General features: G+C 44.5%; 1 protein-coding gene across 1 annotated transcript in view; it reads right to left on the reverse strand.

Moving 5' to 3' along the window:
* Positions 1–695: 695 nt before the first annotated feature.
* Htr3b (5-hydroxytryptamine receptor 3B) overlaps positions 696–23,655 on the reverse strand; it is a 28,559-nt gene continuing 5,599 nt past the window's right edge. Inside the window, exons 3-9 of the mRNA XM_051155844.1 lie at positions 12,638–12,682; positions 12,279–12,388; positions 11,137–11,306; positions 10,242–10,399; positions 2,001–2,211; positions 1,731–1,913; positions 696–931 (exon numbers count right to left, since the gene is read on the reverse strand). Of these exons, the coding sequence (XP_051011801.1) occupies positions 696–931; positions 1,731–1,913; positions 2,001–2,211; positions 10,242–10,399; positions 11,137–11,306; positions 12,279–12,388; positions 12,638–12,682 (1,113 nt within the window). The remainder of the gene's footprint in view (positions 932–1,730; positions 1,914–2,000; positions 2,212–10,241; positions 10,400–11,136; positions 11,307–12,278; positions 12,389–12,637; positions 12,683–23,655) is intronic.

The following is a 23,655-nucleotide window of genomic DNA, read 5'->3' on the forward strand; positions in this document are numbered from 1 at the left end:
TAATATGAGATCAAAGAAAGAACTGAGGAGACAGAGCTATGTATCGATGATCCTGAAGGAATTAAACTGTTTTGAGCAGGGCTCAAGCCAAGTTAACGTATAGACTGTTGAAGCAGAAAATATCAAATAGATCTGGCCATGGTGGCACAGGACATGCAATTTTAGTACTTGGAAGGTAGAAGCAGGAGTCTCAGGGGTTCAAGGTTAGCTTGCACTACAAGAGACCCTCCTTCAAAAATCTAAAAACAAAGCCGGGCATGGTAGCATATGTCTGTAATCCCAGCACTCCAAGAGGTAGAGGCAGTGGAATTTCTGTGAGTTCAAGGCCAGCCTAGTCTACAAAGTGAGTCCAGGACAGCCAAGGCTACACAGAGAAACCCTGTCTTGAAAACTACAAACAATCTAGAAACCAGCGTTTTTGCTTTAACCTAAGTGTATGCGGATGCTGAGGTGGCTCAGGGAAAGTGAAAGCTTGCTTGTTACTGTGTTCTGTTTATACATCTTTATAATGAGCATATATGTTTACTGGTTAAGTCAATAGCCAATGAGATGCTTGTCTCTGTAGTCACTGAAAAGAGACAATGGCATCCTGGAGACACTTTTATTAACCCTACTCACTTCTTTTAGTCCCTCTCCAAACTCTGTTCAGCTTTCCCTAAGCGTTTGTGACCCCATATCAAGTGAGACCAGCAGTCTCACATTCTGCTCCACAGTGCCCAGAGAGAGCACAAAGTGACAGTATAGAGCCCCAGCACAACAAGGTAGATCCGGAAAAGCAGCTGATCAAAGTGGTACAGGATGGCCAGCCACTCCACCTTCTTCTGGTAAATCTGATCCTGAGTCCGGAGAGAGTTGTTGATGGACTGGAGCTCGAACCAGAATCCCTTCAGAGTATCGGACTGGATCCGGTGCTCCTGATGGGCTGGGGACTCTGCATGGTAGAGGAAAAGACTCTAAATGAACAGGGAGCTATTTGTTCTTAGTCTTCAAGGAAGGGTCTTGGTTGGCATTGAGGACTCTCACCCTATCCACTTAGCCGAAGCACAGCTATGCTGAGGGAAAAGCCAGGGAACATAGCAGAGCTGGACTGGGTCAAAAGGCAGGTGTGTAGGCTACATCTATCTAGGAAATTTCCTCAGCCACAATGATCTTTTTTTTTTTTTTTTTTACGATTTCTTTATTTATTACATATACAGTATTCTGCCTGCATGTACTCCTGCACACCAGAAGAGGGCACCATATCTCCTGATAGATGGTTATAAGCCACCATGCGATTGTTGGGAATTGAACTCAGGTCCTCTGGAAGAACAGACAGTGCTCTTAACTGTTGAGCCATCTCTCCAGCCCCCACCACTTCTGTATATAAAGCAATCAGAACCCAACTATTCATATTCCTCCCCACCTTTGTGTGTAGTGTGTGTGTGTGTGTGTGTGTGTGTGTGTGTGTGTGTGTTTGTGTAGTCCATAGTTTTTGAGGTTTTGGCTCAGTCACTTTGGTGGAAATGAAGCAGACTAGAGGTGACTGAAGGCCTGACCTTTGAGCTAAAATGACCTCTAGCAGGAGGTAGCCTTCAGTCCAAAGAGGAAACCTCAAGCACAGAACTGGGGCCGAAAAGCAGGTGTTTCCTAGTATTCACTCAGTCCAGACAAGACCCGATTCTTCCTCAGTGGAAACAGGTCCTCTGTGGGACAAAGCAGGCAGGCTGGGGGTCTGCAGGCTTCTCACAAACCTGTGGTCTCAGCATGTGGAGCCCCGGGGTAGCATCTAGACTCATCAGCATCAGAGTCGCCTCGAAGGCACAGAAGGGGTCCTTCTTGCCCACTGTGCCGCTCCTCGTGGAGGAATTTGATCAACAAGATGGACTTGGATAAGCTGAGAACCAAGAGGGCCATGCAGACAGTAAAGAAGACCCCTGGAGAAAGACCAGAGCAGGGAAAAGGGGGTCAGCTGTAGTCAGGAGTGGTCTACCAGGGCATCAGGTGACACTGGGGCTGCTTACCAATCAGAGATGTGCACCCTGCACTTCTTGGCACCTCGTCAGACATGTTGACCCTGAAGACTGTGTAGCCCACCAACACACTGGCCTTAAAAATAATTCTTGCGCGGCAGTTGGGAGGCAGGTAGAAGCTCCCCAGGTCCACGAGCATCAGGCAGATGCTAGGAATCAAGAGGCCTACGACATAGGCCAACGGGCGTCTGCGAATCACCACCTGGCGGGGGGTAAGGAAGCTGTTTAGTCTAAGCGGAAGATCTAACACTTGGCTGAGTCCATAGCCCTTAAAAATCCCAGCCCTTGTGTTTAATGAAAAATGGCATGTAGCTTATGGTAGGAGTGTATTTGAGGCAGCTGGGTATGCTGCCAAATGCCTGTAATCTCAGAATGTGGGGAGCTGAAACAGGAGGATTGCTACAAGTTGGAAACCAGCCTGGACTCCATAACAAGACCCTGTCTCATATAACACACACACACACACACACACACACACACACACACACACACAAATTTTGTGGTTCGAAAAGATGGAACGGTAAGTTTTCATATAGACCTAACATGCTATTGTGTGTGCATCTGTGCACAGATGCATGGCCACGTAGAGGCACACAGAAACTAGAGAAGGGCACTGGGCGTCCTCCTTTATCGTTCTTTGCCTCATTTTCTGAAACAGGCCATCTCACTAAACCCGAAGCTCAGTACTTATCTGGCTAGCTTATGAGTTCTCTGGCCCATTCTCTGTTCCCCAATGCTGGGGTTATAAACTGGGGCTGTAGCTCAGTTGATAGAGTGCCTGTCAAACATGTACAAAGCCCTGGGTTCTATCCCCAGTACAGCATAAACTGGATATGCTGGTACATACCTCTTATCCCAGCATTTGGGAGGCAGAGGCAAAAAAGATCCAAGTCCCATCTCTGAGGTTGGGATTCCCCTCAGGGCTGTTAAAAAGACCTCTCCTGGTGTGGGAATTCAATAAAGCCTGATGGGACAAATGAACATTCTGGTCCCTTTGCTGGTGGACATGGACCAGCATTCTTAACAGCTCCCATGTCTTGGTTTTGCCAGAAAATGGGACACTTGACTGCTTCCTGTGGGTTAGATTGTGTGCTGGGTGCTTTTACATCTATCATGTCATTTGTTTTCTTCTTATTGTCAACATGTTGTATAGCTAACACCCTCCATATCATAGATTTTGGAGGCACTGTGTCCTTAAGTAAGTTGAGGCAGTGGCTGGGCTGTGATGTGACCCCCACATCTTTTGGTTCCTAGTGCTGGTCAGCTGTAGCCTAGCTAGCAATCTGTCTTTGCCCAGATGTCAGAGAGGAGACAGGGTTGCTCTGGGAGAAAAGTACAAAGAAATGAGCACAAACACAGAGGGGGTATAGAGGCCAGTGATGGGGTGCTAGCTGTCAAGGGGAGTCTACCACCACACATCTTGTTGATGAGAGCTGAGGCTCCCTAGCCATTGGATCTGGGAACATGTCCCGACTCAGTGGAGCTTGGCAGGCCAGAGCTGTTTGGTGGATTGTAGACTAGCTGTTGTGTTCCACATTAAACACAATTGGCTGCAAATATCTACACCAGTGCAATACACATTGCTTTGCAATAATTTGGTTAAAACACATTTCTACCAAAGTGCAGTCAACAGGAAAAAAAAAAAAAAAGAAGAAAAGAAACAACATAATGAACCATCATCAACCTGCATCTCTGCTGGACTGTGACGGGGAGAGCTGTGAGAGGTGGTAGTGGGAGAAAGAGCACTGAGTGGCCAGGGCCTGGGATGTTGGAGATCTGGTCCCTAAGAGTGGGGGATGAAGGGGTCATACATGTTCAGGTGGAGGGAATAAGTGAGAGCACCCTGGGAGACTTCATGGCAGAGATTTCATGAGAGGGGAGAAAAGTCTATGAGTATCACCCTAAAGACAAACACAAAGCATGCTGGTTAAGTGGGAAGGACTCTGCTCTGTAGTCCAGGAAATAGAGCCTTTGCATGTAAACCTGTGTGATCCCCTATGGGACAGTCAGCCTACACTTTTGAATACAGAAACTGTCATTGGCTGGAAACTTCCTATGTAGACTAAGCTGATAAGCTAGGGAACCGCAAGGGTCTGCCTGCCTCTACCTCCCCAGTGCTGGGATTACAAGCACATGACCACACAAACTTTTCATGTTCTGGGGATTGAACTCAGGTCTTCCTGTTTGCAAGTCAAGCACTGTCCCAACTGAACTGTCTCTTCAGCCCCCTCCCCTTCTTCTTCTTTTTCTTCTTCTTCTTCTTCTTCTTCTTCTTCTTCTTCTTCTTCTTCTTCTTCTTCTTTGTCTTTCAAGACAGAGTTTCTCTGTGTAGCCTTGGCTGTCCTAGACTTGCTTTGTAAACAAGGCTGGCCTCAAATTAACAGCAATCTGCCTGCCTGCCTCTGCCCCACAAGTGCCTCTCCCCCTTCCTGTTAAAGAAGCAGTATGCTTTCGCTTTGCCAAACATCCTGGGTACAGTTGTGCTTCTAAATCAAATTCTGATGTAATTAGCACAGGTAGAGATGATTCCTCTCTACCCAGATGCAGACAGAAAACATAAATCTAGGCTGAAACCAAAGGCAGGTGAGTGACCCTGATTTCCAAAGAAGTATAGATTTATCATGCCAAAGGTCCCCAAGGTGTGTAGAGTGGAGGAGGGTCTGGGGAGAGTTATGAGGTCCACGGGATTTTGACCTGTGCTTCTATCTACAACAGTCCTGAACTTGGAAGAACCTTCCCTGGATCTCAGTAGAAGCTGAAAGCAGAAGGGAAAAACACAGGCACCCTGTTAACCAACTAGCTTCTGCTGTGACATAAAACAAACTTTCCTATTTTCATCTGTCTTACAAAACTGGAAAGGTGACTATGCCTGGTAGATGTTCTTCATCTATTCGCCTCTCTTTAGCAAGGATGCTACCATTCCTAAAAGAAATCAAGTAGTGTCACAATTTGAGGTTTCTTCTAAAACAAAGGACCCACCTTTATCTTTGCTTTAGAGTCAATGCCTTCTAAGGATTAAATTAATGCTCCCTACAAGCCTGGTACAGCCTTAAACAAATGAAATAAAAGCAAAACAAACATCTATTATTATTGTTGTTTTCTGAAATTTTTGTTATCTCAGCTTATCTTCGGCTTTCCTTTCCTTTGTTCAGCAAATCCTGAGCAAGAACAGACTGTAAATACTGGAGACTCGGTGTCATAAGTAGGGCTAGTGCCTATCCTTGCCTGGTCTTATGAGTTCAGGAGCCAGAATCTGGTGGTTGGTAACTCTATGGGCAGAAAAGACCCTTGCTCCAGAATGAACCACAACCAGAGTCCCTCTCTCATTTACGTGATGATAGTTAAGACTTCTTCCTAAACGTAGGTGCTATTTTATTCAGTAATGGAGACTGAGCAGAGGGCTTCCTGCGTGCTAGACCACTACCCTACCAACTGAGCTATATCTCCTTCGGAGGATTTTGATGTCTATGATAGACACCAAGAGCCTTTCTTACATCCCTCTACCTTATATGTCCGCCAGTGTCCTAGTGAGCCTTAATATCAATTTTACACAGCCTAGACTCAGCTGGAAGAAATGACTTGACTGAGGAATTGTCTAGATCAGACTGGTCTGTGAGCATTGTCTTTAGGAGATTGTCTTGATTATCACTTGATGCAGGAGGGCCCTGCCCACTGTGGGTGGCACCATTCCCTAGGCAGGTAGGTGGTCCTGGGCTGTATAAGAAAGCTAGCTAAGCTTGAGCCTGGGAATGAACAAGCCAGAGAGCAAGCACTGTCACTCTTTGGTTTCTGCTTTAGATTCCTGCCTTGCATTCCTACCCTGACATCCTTCGATGATAGATTGTAACCTGAAAACATGAGCCAAATAGACCCTTTCCTCCCCAAGTAGCTTTTGGTCACAGTACTTTACCCTGGTGACAGAGCTCAAGCTGCAATAATCATTGAGCCTGAGATGTTCACTGCACTACATCAGAGTCTGTTAATAATCCTACTTTTAGTTCCAATAGAATGTGGATGTGACATTGGCCCAAATGGGGGGCATCTCATTAGGGTCAGTCTTCATATGGGCCTCCTCTCATAGATCATGTGAGAACCAATGACTCCTGTTTCTGCTGAGGGGAATGTGCCACTAGCTTAGTGTGACACTCTTCTCTGTAAGCCTGCCCTGCCCAGAGCTCATCGTTCCTAATGGACTAAAGGAGCTGGTGCCTTTAAATTCCACAGAAGAAGGGGGGAAAGCACTTTAGTTTCAGTCCGTGTTCTCCATTAGACACCCTTCAGGTGTTAGCAATATTATGCGACAATTTCATTATCCATTAAAGCCAGGTAATAATAAGTACACAAAGGTATTTGGAGCCTATTGATGTTAATGAAAGAGATCAATCTAATTCAGAATATGTGTGTGGAGAGCTCCTTGGAGATGGAATAGGCCCCAAGGTTAGCCTCTAATTGCCTCCTGGATGGTAGACCCCACCAGTACTCAATTTTGCATGACCGTTTTTATGACATACTTGGAATTTTGATGCCCAGACTCACGCTTCATACAGAAGCCCGTTTTCCTCCCCTTCCAAGTCCTTCCTAACACCCCCAGTTCAGAAGGAATGGGAACATTGCCGCCATTTAAGTGAGAGCCTTGCGCCTGAGTGAGAGCTTTGGGGGTGCAGACTGTGGGTTGGGTTGGGTTAACAGATCATTTGTGATTCCTGCATTCTTTGAGCAAAGCCTAGGAAGATCCTGGTGTTTAAGATTCTTCCACTCACCCACCCCCATCCCTCCTTCTCCTTGGAAGGCCATCCTGTCAGGCATGAGCTACAGTCACATTGTTGATCAAGGACTCCTAAGGAGTACCAGAATGCCTTAGATCCTAAATTTGAAGCATTCAATGGAAGCCTCAACAAAAAATCGCCATTGCCTAGAAAAGACGTGAAAATCATGATGGAAAAAGAGAATGAGCAAGGTTTCTCTCTTTCCCAAATCCCTCTTTTCATTTCCCCAGTACTCTGTGAGTTTCCTTTGCCTGGCAAGTTCCTCACGCAGTGTGGGGTTATCTTGATTGGTCTTTTCCATCCAAAATGACTTCTCCTGACTTTCTCCCTATCTCTGCCCACTCCTGAAAAGTCATACAGAAATTGAATGTCCATCCTGCTGTTTTCTGGGAACCAGCACCTCCAATATGTATTGGAAGTAATCTCCTCTCCCATGGCTGTTGGATTGGGTCCCAGGCTGTACACAAACATCCTTGCCGGAAGAAGAGCTTTGTCTGGGCTCCCATGTGGAATGTAGCTAGATTCTACAGTGGCAGTGGCGCCCTATTATAAGGAGTACGTGTCCCAGCACCAGTGGCTATGATTGTGCTCACTGGAGCTAATGGCATTCTGAGCATTTGATGCCAGGTAAATAGTAGCTGTGTGTGTGAGCATGACATGATGGCATGTTTTGAAGAAAATGTTGTCTCTCTTGCCTGTTCCAATTGTCCCCAGATCTGTCTGGGACACAGCAGGTGATTAGATTAAGAGGAAGATGGTCCTTTGCTATCAGGACACGAGTGAGCCCATTGTTAGCACAGAGTGGGACTCCAAATACGACAACATTGGCTAGAGGGTTTTGAATGTCACCAGGATGCCTTGGATGCTAAACTCAGAATCTCTTTATGGCATAAAAGAACAATGAAGCCAGGCACGGGCACTTGGCAACCACAGGGGAGGTGTGGAAGTTGAGAGATGGAAACTAGCAGGGTCCTGGAACAGGCAAGTCGTTCCAAAGCTGCAGGATCACTTCAGAATCTTGTTAATATGATCTGCGATTTTGCTCACGATTCTTTGGGGCATCAGTTCTAGAGAATCCGATGGACGCCAGCCTTGCCAGGCAACCCACTTTAACCCCCAGGGCAAAGACACCTTGGAGAACACTTCCAGGCTGTGCTTGCATCCCTGCCTCCAGCATGTCATGGGAGCGTCATAATGGAGAGAAATGTGGCGATGAAGAGGGCAAAGGAACTGGACCGTGGTTCCTCTGTGGAGAGATACCTTCCAAGAAACGGCGCTTACCCTCTCTCCTCTTCCAAACAGACCCTGCTGCTCTCAAAAAGAGAAGCTAATATTTAGAGGGAAAGATGGCATGTAATTGCAGGGATAGAGGGAGGGAAGGATGGAGGGAGAGAGAGAGAGAGAGAGAGAGAGAGAGAGAGAGAGAGAGAACACAAGGCTATACACACTCACATACCCGTCTACCTGCTGCCTCTTGCCTTGGTCTGCCTGCGTGCAGTGTAGGTAATGGTGTGTGCAGCACTCCATGGAGTGCTTGGTAGGTGACTGGTTCCACCTTGCACATGCCATTCCCTCACATTTCCCTTTAATGCTCTCCATTATTTGGGCTGCATTAATAATGTTTGCAGGCTGATATCTTTAAAATTAATGAAGTGTTTACTCTTAGCCAAGAAACTCATTGGGAAAAGGAAAAAAGAAAAAAAAAAAAGCTTTCTTCCCCCTACTTTCATTTTCTTACTGAAAATGATTGGACAAGAACTGGGGGTGTGGTCAGCGGTAGAGTGCTTGCCTAGTGTGAGAGAGGCCCTTGTTTGGGCCCTAGGATCACAAAACATAGAAAACAGAGTGGGCACACAATGAAGATTTTGTTAAATTCTGAGTCAGGAAGAACTCCAGTCCAGAATCTCCTGTTCCGCAAACATGTGTTGTGACAGGCTGCTAGCCGAGGGTTAGCCATGATGGAAGCTCAAGCCCCAATGCTTGAGTTTAACAGGGGTTTTTCTAGTTAACACACAACTTTCAAACAGCGGAGGCCACTCATGCCCTCAGGAACAGTTAACCCCACTCTGCTTCTTTGCTTCTACTCTTAGTCTGGTCTGCAGGCAACTCCTTACCCCAAGGCCCGTTTCTGGAGAAACCCGTGTCACGTGCACTCCTGTTTGCAGTCTCAACTTTTCAACTGGAGTCATTCTTTGACATGAATACCCACCTCTCCCACCCCATCACAAACAGCACCTTTATACTGCACAGCGAAGCAGGTCTCTCTGCTGAATCGTAACGCTGTGAGTCTGCCTGTGCCTTGACCCTGCCCGTGACCATGACAGGGTTGTTGGCCCGAAAAGCCAGAGGAGCAGAAGCTTTGCAGGAAAGGTGGTGGGCAGCATTGTCCTCCCTCCTGGTCCTCAAGTCAGACAACTTTCCCTGGGAACAGTTTGGCCAAGAGTCCTCCCACCGAAGCGTCAGAGCACTGAGATCAACATGGCCACTGTATGCCCTGGTCAGCAGTTGCTCCCTCTGACACTGAAGCTACTAGTAGCTTGCTTGCTCTATCTGTGTCGGCCAGTCAGTCTGTTGGTCAGTCTGTCTGTCTGTCTATTTTTTTTTTTTTATTTCTCATGTTTTTCCCTCCCTCCCTTCCTCCCTCCCTCCATCCCTCATCTTCTCCTTTTCCTTTTTTTTTTTTTTTTTTTTTTTTTTTTTTTTGAAACAGGGTCTCATGTAGCCCAGGCTGGCCTCAAAGTCAATTCTCCTCTTCTGGCCTCCACCTTCTCAGTGCTGGTATTACTGGTGTGTGTGCCATCATACTTGGTTTATGTGGCCAATGATCAATCCCAGGGATCCATGTAAGCTAACAACTGAGCTATACCCCCAGCCCCACTCGTTGTCTCTGTGCATTGTGCAGATGACTATTGGCTCATCCCTTCAGATATTTGATTTAGTAATATGATCATTAGATGCATCTGCTTCTAAAATTAATTGATTATTTTCCCAATTAAAAATGGGACAATTGTGTTGATGAGACAGTTTTTGTGTGGTTTTTTTTTTTTTTTTTTTTTTGTGTGTGTGTGTGTGTGTGTGTGTGTGTGTGTGTGTGTGTGGTTTTTTTTTTTTTTCCAATTTGTTGTAATGCCAATGGTATATAGATTGCTTTGGGCTTTATACTCATGCCAATTAAAAATGATAATGTTTGTGTAAACCAAAAGGTTTGAAGACTTCTGCTGTGGGATGGGTCAGATCTCTGGAATCTGTACACTGTTCTCTGATTCTCTTGTAGAAGATTACAATTTTAGCTTGGTAGCGTGTGAGCTCTGCTCTCAGATGCTGGCACACAGGTGGATGGGCAGAGCCATTGCAACACGCTATTCTCAGATGATAATGAGGACATGTAATCGGGAAGATTCCGTAGCTAAGCAGAGAAGGCAAAGGACTACAGAGACACCGGTGATGGATGAGAAGGAGAACCTACATTAAACTGAATCTGTGCGAAGTCTCCAGCGCTGCTCTGCCGGATGTGGTACGTGGAGGATATGGAAAGAAGTTGCCACTCACTGTCGTTCATAAACACCCTTTTATCATTCTCAATGTCTTTTCTATTCCTCAGGAAGCCCAGGTCTATGTCTTCCACTAGAAAACCAAAACAGAAAAACAGAAACTTTGAACTTCCTGCAAGAGAAATGGAGACCAGCATCAGGCAGTTTTCCAACTCCTGACCCCCACACACAGTATTACCAGTATTTGAGTTAAAGAGTAGAGGTGGGAGAAAAAAATACTCCTAGTCTTTTTTGGGGGGTGTCAAACTGTATATAGCCTTGTCTGTCCTGGACTCGCTTTGTAGACCAGGCTGGCTTCGAACTCACAGAGAGCCACCTGCCTCTGCCTCCCAGAGTGCTGGGATTACAGGTGTGCACCACCTCACCCAGCCCCTAATCTTTTAATAAACGATGAATTTCGAGTTTGCAGCCTGTTCTCCACAGTATATGAAGCATGTCCTGTGACTTCTAGAACATTCTCAATGATGATAGAATGCTGATAGAATAACAACAAATTGACCGCAGTGGTGAGTTATAACATGGTACTTTGTCAGAATTCTAGAAAAACCCATTGCAGCAGAAGGGTTTTGTGGTGTTGTTTGTTTGGTTTTTGTTTGTTGTTTTTGTTTTTTTATATCCTTTTGCCTCCACCTCTAAAGTTGTGCTGGGATTTCAAGCATGTGCTACTACATCCACTTGAGGTTTATTTTTAAATAATCAATTATGTGTAAGAATAGAATGAAATAGACCTGAAGTCAATATCATTTCACCTAGGCCTGCCCACACAGCATAGGTATCCCCAGCAGACTGTGCCTCTCGTGGTTTATTTACCTGTGTGCAGAATGCTGGTGAAGGTGAGACTGCAATTCTGGATATCAAAGGGGAAAGCATAGGTCTGCAGACTGCATGCAGAGACCACCTGGATGGGCTTGTGGTTTCTAATGGTTCCAGAAGAGTTCACGTACACATAGGGAAGGTCAGGAGACCTTTCAAGGTCCACACTATGTGAGACACAAGAGAACCTGTCATGAAGAAGACCTTAGTCGTTTCGAACACACACACAGAACTGACTACGATGTGGCAGTGACCAGGAGACCCAAAGCTAGACTTAGAATGATGCTTCCAGGGGCTGGAGAGATGGCTTAGAGGTTAAGTGTACTGACTGTCCCTCCAGAGGTCCTGAGTTCAATCCCCAGCAAGCAAATGGTGGCTCACAACCATCTATAATGTAATCTGATGCCCTCTTCTGGCCTGCAGGGGCACATGCAGGCAGAGCACTGTATACATAATAATAAATAAATCTTTTTTTTAAAAATTATGCTTCCCGTGAGATGATTCATCCTGAAGGACATGTTCAAAAATAACAAGGCTCATCAGTTAACTCACCTGCTTTAGCTATAGCACAAATAGTAACTCCAGGCACCAGTAATCAAATTTGTATTTTCTTAAAAATATTTATTTTATTGTAAAGTATATGTATATAGGGATAGTATGTGCATGGGAGTTCAGGTACCCACCAAGACCAGAAGAGGACATCGGATCCCCAAGAGCTAAGTTCCAGGGGCTTTTGAGCTACCCAATATATGTGCTGGGAACTGAACCCATGTCCTCTGGAAGAGCAGTACAGACTCAAATACTACTAAATCATCTCTCCATCCCCCAAATCTGTTTGTTTGCTTGTTTGTTTGTTTGTTTATTTGTTTGTTTATAGTCTTGGCCTAGAACTCACAGAGATCTGCCTGCTTCTGCCTTCTGAGTGCTGGGATTACAGGAGTGCGCCACCATGCCCAGCTCCAAATCTGTATCGTGAGTGATATCAACTCATCACCATTCCATCCTTAATATTCCTAATAGTATGACTCCAGTAAGTGGAGAAAACAAAAGCATAGCAACAGTGACTGAAAGTAAACGGCACTTGGCCTAAGCAGGCAGATCAATACAAAGGCCATAGAAATACGCCCCAGCACACTTACAACTCATTAATGATGATGTCAGGGGCCCAGATGGCACTGAGAGGGAGAGAGATCTCTTGAATCTCATCGAACAGGCTAGAGTTCCAGGACAAAAACTCATCATTCCAAACCTGTTAGGAGTAGCCAAACGGGAAACATCAAAATGAAAAAGCTTAGGCGCGCTGACATAACTGAGTCCTGACCCAGTTCACCAGCCCATGACATGCTCCATTAGGGGAAAGGGAGTCCAGTCTGTGGCTACATCCTTGCATGGCCTCTAGTAAGCCAGGCCTGCTGCTGAGCTGGGATTATACCTAAAGCTGGTATTTTCTCCTTAGAGTAGTCACCCAGCATGCAGAGAGGGAAGAAGAGTCATTTACCTCTCGGTACCACAAGCTTGTCTTTAGTTTTTGATTCTGTACATCCTGCAGAGGAAAAAGAACATGCCCCCACGAAATCTCAGTGCATCAGTTATCAAAGGCAAACTCAACCATCTGACAATTGAAGAGGGAGGAAAATCAAGCCCAACCAACCAATGCTGATTTTTAAAAACATTACCTAGCATCCTTGACACCCGAGTAGTCTCGGTTTCCGCATTATCGTGCACACCTGTGGCTTTGATTGTTGCTCTGTATCCAGGATAAAATAGCACTCTAACTGCACTTAACATTTTGAGTGATTTTCTAATCTCTTTTCCACTCTAATTAGTTACTCTGCCATTAATCAAACTATAAAAAAAAATGGTATGTAGGTCTTAGCCAATATTGAGCTGAAAAGATGAAACCAAGCTTCTATTTCTAATCAAGATATTATTCATAATCATTCAATGCGAGCTATCTGTGCTGACACACGCAGCCATTTCTGTTAAGTTACTTTGTGTTTAAATTTATCTGCTTATGAAACAGACTGATGAGCTCAATATAGGTGAGGTATACTTTCATGACAACAGATGTCATTTCCCATGTCTGCAATAATTTGGTGATTATTTTGTTTGTTTGTCTTGTTTTTTGAGACAGGGTTTCTCTATGTAGCCTTGGCTGTCATGGACTCCCTTTGTAGACCAGGCTAGCCCGAAACTCACAGTGATCTCCCTGCCTCTGCCTCCTGAGTGCTGGAATTAAAGGCGCATGCCGCCACGCCCAGCCCCATTGATCTTTTTTAATTTAAAAATTATTTTATGTGCAGGAGACTTTTACCCTCATGCATATCCTCTGTACCATGTTCATATCTGGTGCCCATAAAAGGCAGAAAAGGTCATTGGACTCCATGAAATTAGAATTACAGATGATTGTAATATACTGGAAGCTACTATTTGGGTGCTGAGATCGAACCCAGATCCTCTGGAAAAGCAGCCAGTGCTCTTAACTGTTGAGCCACGTCTCACCCTGCTGGTATTTTTCTTAAAGATCCCTTGAAACAGCAGCAGCAGCAGTAAAAACAACAATGAAAGCTTCTTTACCAGCACTTTTCATATTTAACCCAGTAAAAAATATTCCAAAAATAAGATGTCCTTGGGGATTAAAAGAGAAGGATTACTTCACACATATAGTACCTAACAAATATTAACTATAAAAATGGATCATAAGTGCCAGCACTCGAGAGGCAGAGGCAGGCAAATTGCTGTGAGTTCGAGGCCAGCCTGGTCTACAGAGCGAGTCCAGGACAGCCAGGGCTACACAGAGAAACCCTGTCTCAAAAAACCAAAAAATAAAAAACAAAAGGCTCATAAACCTGAATGTTTGAGCTAAGGCTGGAAAACACTCAGACTCCTGCAGCTTTGAAATAGGTGATGTTTTCTTAGATATGATAGAAGAAGCAGAAGCAACAAATGAAAAAGGTGGGATTTTTATGAAAATTTAAAAGTTTCAGGTGGGTCTGGAGAGATGACTCAGCAGCTAAGCGCACGTGCTGCTCTTGCAGAAGACCCGAGTTTGGTTTCCACACCCACATCTGACAGCTTACAACTGCCTGTGACTACAGCTGCAAGGACTCTGATGGCCTCTTCTGGCCTACATAAATATGAGCACACAAAAAGACATGCCAGCAAGCACACACATATAAAAATAAGAATAAAAATTTGAGGGCTGGAGAGATGGCTCAACAGTTAAGAGAACTTGTTGCTCTTCTACCAAATTCCGGAACCCAACACCCTCCTCTGGACTCTGAGGACACTGCGTGCATGTGGTGCATGGATAGATATGCAGGCAAGCCCCCGTACGTTGCAAATAAAATTAAGGATTTTTTTAAATTATAAAGGAAAACAAAGTGGACAAAATTTTAATTTTATTATTGAAGAAAAAAAAAAAAAAAGGGAGAAGACCTAAACAGTAAAATTAGAGAAGAAAAATAAGGCATTATAACATCATCACCATCATCGCTATTGTGTGTGATATGTGGTGTATGGGCCTGTGTATGCCATAACACACATGTTGAAGTCAGAGGAGAGCATTAGAGAGTGAGTTCTTGCCTTCTACTGTGAATTCTAGGAATGAAACAAGTGCTTTGGCCCATGGAGCCGTCTCACTGGCCTCAGGACATTACAATGCATGCCAAAGAAGCACCAACACTCATAAGAGACTCCATGAACTACTGCATACCAAAATACTTGAAAATCTAGGGCAGATGAGTGACTTGCTAAAGAAATGTATCAAAGTGGAACCACAAGCTCATCAGAACCTAGTCAGAGAGAAGCTTGGAGAGCCACTCCTGTGGTCCCATCACTCCAGTGCCAGATGCAGGAGGACCCAGTACTCAAAGCCATCTTCAGCTCTATAAGCAGCTTAAGGCTAGCCTTAAGTATATGAGACCCTATCTTTAAAACCCAATCAGAGGTCGGAGAGATAACTTAGCAGTCAAGAACACCGCCTGCTCTTCCAGAGGACCTGGGTTCAATTCCCAGTACCCACATGGCAGCTTACAATTGCCTGTCACTCCAGTTCCAGGTGATCTGATATCTTCACACAGAATATCTGCAGGCAGAGTACCGATGTACATGAAATCAATTTTAAACAAACAAACAAAACCTAGTCAGGGAGCTGGAGAGATAGCTTAGCGGTTAAGAGATCTTGCTGAAGATCTGAGTTTGATTCCTTCTGTCTCCATTTCCCAAGTGCTGCATCAGGCAGTCACCAACGTGCCCAGGGTGAGGAAAAAAACCCAGGGTTCCATGCACACTAAGCAAGTACTGCCCAGCTGAGCTACCCCCAAAGCCTGAATTAAATACAATAACCTTTTTAGATTTAAAAAAAAAAAAGTCCTCTTTTTACAGTCAAGAAAGTGAGTTGCTACTGAATATGCATTTCTAGGTACAGTGGGAAAGAAGAAAGAGTGAGCAGACAAGAAGCCCTGTTTTCCAGGCTCACCAAAGGCTGCTTTGAACTCCCTGGTTCTACAGATTTTTATGGACTTTAAATAGATGCTTGGGAGAGGCAGTGTTTAAAGTGGTATGCAAAGTGAAAAGATTGAATTCACAAATATTTCCCCAAGGAACAGCTTGTAGATGGACCAGTGGGGACCCCCAGCCAAGATTGGCTCAGCAGGGGTTCTGGAAGTCTTTTTTTAAAAAGTCTTCTACTGAGAGCCCAAGATTAGGGGGTGCCACTCACTTCACTTCTATGAGCATAGTGATTACGGGATATACTATGCCTTACCCAAGTACTGCTAGACTTAGTTACAATCAACGAGAAATCCCTACAAATATATATATATATATTTTTTTTAATCCAAAATGCATTACATTAATGGGAAGCATAGCCATTAACTGTGCCTTCACAGGAGTACCGTTTTTTTTTTTTTTTTTTTTAACTACATTTATGTGTGTGTACCTGTGTATCTGGGGCAGTAAATGCACATGCCATAGTTTGAGTGTGGAGGTCAGAGAGTAAGCTGAAGAGAGGGTTTTCCTTTTCTGTGTAGGCTCTGAGGATGGAGCTCAGTTCCTCAGGCTCAGAAGCAAGCTCCTTTACCTCCTGAGCCTCCTGAGGATCTTACAGGTCTATTATCTTTGTTTCAATGACTCCATTATCTACTGATTTCTCTGTCACCGTCACAGCACCCTATAAACATCTCTCACTGATCCGGATGACTGGGAAGAGGGTCTCTCTCCTTTTTGTTATCATTTGATCCCCCTGACTCTGGTTGCCAGCCATATTGATACCTTCACTCACTTTTCTCTTCTTGCCAATTGCTTTGCTGTTTTAAACCTACAAATGCTGGGGTTTTTTGGTCCTAGAATCTTATGGGGTGACTAGGAAGATTCATCATTCAGTCCTAAAGAATGCAATGTCAAAAAGTAGTTTGAGGCTAAAATAAACAATTTTTTTTCTTTCTTCTTCTTTTTTTTTTTTTCCCATAGAAACAAGTTTCCCAATGCCAGCTGGTGAACATAATTGGTTCTCTGGTGCCATTATTCACAGATCTTCCCTCAGTGTGCCTCTCTTTTTTCTTTAGATACCTTCCATCTTGCTTGTTAAAAGCAAAGGATATTTCCGAGAATTGGAATTCATTAGTCTTCTTAACAGAGGGAGTCTATTTAGATCTAAATTGGTGGTTAGCAAATATACGGATAATTCCCTCACATTCTTATTTATCTTTCCTAGTTCCGGAGACTATGGAAACAGATGCCTCAACGTCTGGCTGGGAGGCTCCAGTCTATGGACTGGAATACAAAGGTACCCAGCATTCGGAATTGACAAAACTCAATAGAAACAAATTGAAGCTCTTCACTGTTGAGTAGATTATCTCTATAATCAGATTTCCCCAAGGTACTCATAATGCTCAGAAATTCGAAGACAAGACTGTAGGCTTTTCCATAAACAAAACAGGAGGCAACAAAACATGAGAAGGGAGGCAGGCGAGGTGCTGCGATGGGAGCCAGGCTGAGTTCCTCATTCAGACATAAGTTGCCAGCAGTACAGCTGCAGCAGAGGAGTCCATCCGACAAGTTCGCTATTCACAGCGGGAGCAGCCAAGTCCGTGAGTGATTTTATCAGATCCTTCGGAACTGTTCTGTGGCTGCAACTGCTTTCATCTAACTCATCCTAAATATAATGGTGACATCTGTAAAGTGTCTCTGGAGTGACCTGGTCATCAATACAGATAATCTTAGAATTAGTGTCTTTTAACTCACTGGCTGTTTTACAGTATTGATCTAGTATCTTGCAAGTAACATATATTGCGATGCTTATGGTGGAAAATAAGAATACAAGCAACCAAATCTCTGTATCAAGAACCTTGTAACAAATTGGGCAGTTGTAGTTTCTTGAAACAGGCTCTCAGGTAGCCCAGGCTGCCCTCAAACTTGCTATGTAGCCAAGATGGCTTTGAATTCTTCATCCTCCAGTGTCTACTTTTCAAGTGCTGGTATTACAGGTGTGCCTGACCACACCTGACAGAAATAGGAAATTCACCAAATGACTATGCCCAGTGAGAATCACAGAGTCAAGCCAGGTGTGGTGGCACATATCTGTAACCCTAACACTTGGGAGGTAGAGGTAAGAGCATCAGGAGTTCAAGGTCAGCCTTGGCTACATTATAAATTTGGAAGATAGCCTGTGCTATTTGAGACTCTTTCTCAAAACCATCAAACAAACAAACAAACAACAACAACAAAACCCCCATAGATTTAGGTGAACTGAAAGGCAGAGGACATCAGTGTTACCTTGGAAAGCAGAGGGAATTTTCTTTGAGAAGCTGAGATTTGAAGGACTATAAAGCTGTGCAGATGGGGATAAAGAGGAGGATGTGTAACAAAGGAAACAGAACGAAGGTCATACAATAGCAGGGAATGAGGAAGCCAGGTTCCTTGAAATACTGAGAAATACAAAGCAAGGTAATGCTGCATAAAAGGATCAAATTAGAAGTATAAGAACTTTCCAGAAAGAAAAATTGCTATATCCAGTGACATGTAGAGACCCATACTATAACCCCAGCACTCAAAGGGGTAGGTGGTGGCCAGACAGCTCAAACACAATTGTCATATAGTGTTTGTCAACTTGACACAAACATGAGGAATCCCAACTAAGGAAATGCCTCCATTCGATTGGTCTGTGGGCATGTCTGGGGGGTGTTTTCTTTATTGCAAATTGATGAAGGGAGGGTGTCCAGCCCACTGTGGGTGGTACCATCCATGAGAAGGTAGGCCTGCGCTGTATAAATAATTGAGCTGGACATGGTGGTGCATGCCTTTACAATTAGCACTGGGAGGCAGAGCCAGGTCCACATAGTGAGTTCCAGGACAGCTAGGGCTGTGTAATGACACACTATCAGAAAGAAAGAAAACAAGGAGAGAGAGAGGGGGGGGGGAGGAAAGAAGGAAAGAAGAAAGGAAGGAAGGAAAAGAAAAAGATGGGCTAGAGAGAGGGCAGTTAAGAGCATTGGCTGCTCAAGCCGGGCGTGGTGGCGCACGCCTTTAATCCCAGCACTTGGGAGGCAGGCGGATCGCTGTGAGTTCGAGGCCAGCCTGGTCTACAAAGTGAGTCCAGGATGGCCAAGGCTACACAGAGAAACCCTGTCTCGAAAAAAAAAAAAAAAAAAGAGCATTGGCTGCTCTTATAGAGGAACTCAGTTCAATTCCCAGAACCCACATGGCAGCTCATAACTGTCTGTAACTCTAGCTACAGGAGATCCAACACCCTCACACAGACATCCATGCAGGAAAAACAGAAATTCACATAAAATAAAAATAAATAAATGATCTTTAAGAAAAGAAAAAGGAAGAAAGAGAGAGACAGAAAGAAAGAAACAGAACAAGCCAGGGGAAGTAAACTTCAGTTCCTGCTTTGGTTTCCCTTGATGTTGGATGGTGACCTGTAAGCCAAACAAATCCTTTCCTCCCCAAGTTGTCTTTGATCGATGTTATATCACAGCCACAAAAACTACAAACTAGGACACTTATGAACGTAAAGACCTGAGTTCAATCCCCAAAGCCTATGTTACAAAAAAAAAAAAAAAAAAAGAAAGAAAGAAAAAAAAAAGAAAGAAAGAAAAAAATTGCTCGAAGCGCTGTCTCATACTTGTAATTCAAGAGCTAGGGAGGCAGAGACAGGTGGACTCCTGGGGATCACTGGTAAGCCAGCCTAGCCTACTTGATGAGTTCCAGATCAGTGAGAGACTCTGTTTTAAAAAGAAAACAAAGTGGATGGCATCTGAGGGGCCTGTGAGATGGCTCAGTGGGTAAAGGTGCTTGCCACAAATCCTGACCACTTGAGTTTACTTTCTGGGGCCCACAGAATAGGAGAGCCACTGCACATTGCAGCTCAAATACACACACACACACACACACACACACACACACACACACACACACACGTAGGCACCCATGCATGCACATGCGTGTGCACGCTTGTAAGTTAGAGAAGGAATCAGCCAAGCATCTCTTTTGTATTGACTAGGAAAGTCACACCAGAGGGGCTAAGATGCATTGATGAAGGCAAATGTGATATTTCAGAGATGGGACAGAATGAATAAACAAAAATATAATTTTTAAAAGACAGGAATGGCAGTGATGTTGAAGGAAGGGCCAACTGTGTTTTGTCCTCTGGCTTCCACATGTGCCCCCAGCACCTATACACAGATTTGCATGCATGAACATGCTTGGACACATACACATGCAAAAGAATATTTATTCTATATAATTATATAAGATCTGTGTAACCTAGTCTATTAACGAATAATTATACTTTACAACACAGGATGGAGAACATGTCTTCAGAAAACTAATAGTGTGGGGAGCAGGAGCTGTCTCTGACACGGACTCTGTTGCCTGCTTTTCCATCACTTCTCCCTGATGGGACTGCCTTGCCAGGCCACAGGGGAAAAGGACGAACTCAGTCCTGATGTGACTGGATGAGCTGAGGTGGATGGGTAGGGAGGCTGCCCTTTTCTAAGGAATAGAGGAGCAAGAGGAAAGAGAGTGGGGTTGGGAGGAGAGGAGGAGCCTATGACTGAATAAATAAATACACTAATAAAAAAAGAAAAGGTAGTTTTCCTTACCTACAATAAATGCTTTTACTAAATAATATGATTTTACCAAGGCAGGAAGAGTTAGATTTTTAAAAGTTCAATTTGATATGTCTGTTCCAAGGTAAAATATTAATATAAATACTTTACTTCTTTTTTATATTCATCCTCAGTTAAGCCTATGAAAGGAAGCTGAGTGATTCTACTTTATCTTAATCAATATGAAGTCAAAACAGGAAGCCTAAAGAAACATCTGAGAGTCATTCTTAACCCCTCTAAGAGCTCATTATCGCCTGCTCTGGGGTTTTGAATGACGTAGCTCTTATTGTGTGCTAGTTATTCATTTATTCGTTTATGGAGACATACTTTCTGCTGTGTCCCAGGCTGGTTTCACGCTCACAGCAATGCCCCTGCCTCAGCCTCCCACATGCTGAGATCACAGGTGCACACCACCATGCTCTCATGTCCTGTGTTTTTAGTCAGGTCACGCTTACCACTGGACTCTGGGGAGCAGGATGCCCATAATAACTCAGCAATAACTACAGGGTGAGCGGCGCTATCTCTTCCAGCTGGGCAAAGCACCAGCCTCGGAAATTAAGTCTCCAAAATTCTAGCTCAATATCCAATTAAAAAGAGACTTAAAGAAAAACAGACCTTAAATGAGTTATCTGCTAGAAAAGTGTGATACTAGGCCTTTTGTGTAGGCATAGCTCCTGGCATTGATTTAAGCAGTACTATCTAACACCATAAGGCTGGTATTTTCACTGGCTTGTAGGAAAGCCAAGCTGAGAAAAGTGACATTTAAGGGCTAGAGGGAGGGCTCAGAGGTTAAGAGCAGGGGCTGCTGCTCTCCCACAGGACTTGGGTTCAATTTCCAGCACCTACATGGTGGCTCCTAAGTGTCTGTAAGTCCAGTTCCGGGGGATCGGATGCCTGTTCTGGCCTCCACAGGCACCAGGCATGCAAGTGGTGCAGACACACACGAAGACAAACCACTCCTACACATAAAATAAAAATAAATAAAGCTTAAAAAAAAAAAAAAAAAAAAGAGAAAGATCTGGGCATGGTGGCGCACACCTTTAATCCCAGCACTCGGGAGGCAGAGGCAGGCGGATCGCTGTGAGTTCAAGGCCAACCTGGTCTACAAAGTGAGTCCAGGACAGCCAAGGCTACACAGAGAAACCCCGTCTCAAAAAACTAAAAAAACAAAAAACAAAGACAGTATTCTGGAAACAAACAGCAACATAATGTTGGCAAGTGCACAAGATAACGTTAGTTGAAGTAGCATTTTAAACAGTAAGAAAAAGCAGGAACAGTGACCTGGAATCCTACCGAGCAACAGAAGGAAACGGACTGCGTTACATACATAGCAGGGGAACCTTACAGAAGTGACACAAAGGGTGAAGTGAACAAAGTCTGGCCAGATGTGCTTGCTTATGCCTGTAATCTCAATACTTGGGAAGCTGAGGCAGGAGGATTTGCTAAGTCTTCAAGCCCATCCTAGGCTAGAAATTGAGACTGTCTCAAAACAAAACAAAAAGTATCAAAGGTCAAAGGTCATGTGTATGTGGTTCCATGTTTATAATGTTCCTGAAGAAGACTAAAGGTTGACGGTAGGGTTGGGGGACACAGCTCAGCAGGTAACACACTTGTCACAAAAGAGTGAGGATCCGACTTGGGATTCTAGAGCCCATGCAAAGCCGGACACAATAGCAAGAACTGGATTCCCAGTTTTCCTATGGGGAGATGGAGCCAAAGAGAGAGGAGAATTCCCGAAAGCCCAAGAACCAGGCATCTGCAGAAATGAACAGCAGAGATGCCCTGCCTCAAACACATTGGAAGGTAAGGACCAGTACCCACGGTTGTCCTCTGACCTCTATACATGTGCTGTGGCATGCATGTATACACACACACACACACACACACACACACACACACACACACACACACAGAGTTTGTGGTCAACTCAATGGATGGCCTAGGTGGGATTTGCTTGGAAAAGGGATAGGGATAGCAGAGATAGCACCAGAGAATCGTGGGATGGTCGTGGCTACGGAAAAGAGGGCTACCCAAGATTTATATCCTGAGTGTCCTCCAAAGGTCAATGTGTGTACCGGCAAGTTTTAAGCCAACTTGACACACTCTGGAGTCATCTGGGAAAAAAGAATCTTAACTGAGAATACGCCTCCATGGTATTGACTTGCAGGCAAATCTGTAGGGTGTTTTCTTGATTGATGATTGATATGGGAGGGACCAGTGCACTGTGGGTGGGGCCACCCCTAGACAGGTGGTCCAGAGTTCTATAAAAATGCAGGCTGAGCAGGACTTTAATCTCAGCACTCAGGAGGCAGAATCAGGCACATCTCTGAGTTCAAGGCCAGTCTGGTCTACAGAGTGAGTTCCAGGATAGCCAGGGCTACACAGAGAAACCCTGTCTTGAAAACCCAAAAATAGAAAAAATTAAAAAAGGAAAGAAAGAAATAAAGCAGGATGAAGGAGTTATTAGGAGCAAGCTAGCAAGCAGCACTCCCTCATGGCGTCTGCATCAGCTCCTGCCTCCAGGTTCCTGCCCTGCTTGAGTCTTTGCCCTGACTCCCTTCAATGTTGGGATGTGACCTGGCAGTTGTAAGGTGAAATAAACCTTTCCCCTCTAAATTGCTTTCAGTCATAATATTTTATCACAGCAATGGAAGCCCCAACTGAGATAACATGTTAAAGGCTAGGTCAGCAGTGCCATGGTATTGGAAGGTCATTAAACCTGTAAAAGCCGGGGCCTGGTAAGAAGCCTCTTCCTCACTGGGATATGCCACTGAAGGGGACCATTCCATTCCTAATCTTCTCCATGTGAGGTGAGTGGCTTGGCATGCACCTGCGGTTTGTGCTGCTGATGGCATGCACCTGCAATATGTGATGCTGATGGCATCTACCTGTGGTATGTGCTGCTGAAGACCCCAAAGCTATGAAGCCCACTAGTCAAGGAATGGAGCCCTCTAAAACATGAGCCAAAATAAAGCTTTATACATTTGTTGTTGTTTGTTTGTTTGTCTTGAGGCAGGGTCTCAAACAAGTCCTTCCCATCTTTAGCAAACAGTTTAGAAAAGTTCTTTATCAATTCATGACAGCCAACGCAGAGAGGCTTTTGTTTGTCTTTCAAATTTCAAACAGTAAGTAGTGGATCTAGTAAGCATGCCCTCTCTTACTGGGCAAATGTTCAACCACAGCTGGGACCCCAGACCAGGATGTCTATTTTATTTTTTATTTTGTTTTATTTTTTGATTTTTTGAGACAGGGTTTCTCTGTGTAGCCTTGGCTGTCCTGGACTGGCTTTGTAGACCAGGCTGACCTCGAACTCACAGCGATCCGCCTGCCTCTGCCTCCCGAGTGCTGGCATTAAAGGCGTGTGCCACCATGCCCGGCAGGATGTCTATTTTAATAGGCC

Source organism: Acomys russatus, chromosome 14 (genome assembly GCF_903995435.1).
Source record: "Acomys russatus chromosome 14, mAcoRus1.1, whole genome shotgun sequence".
Classification (NCBI taxonomy): Eukaryota; Metazoa; Chordata; class Mammalia; order Rodentia; family Muridae; genus Acomys; species Acomys russatus.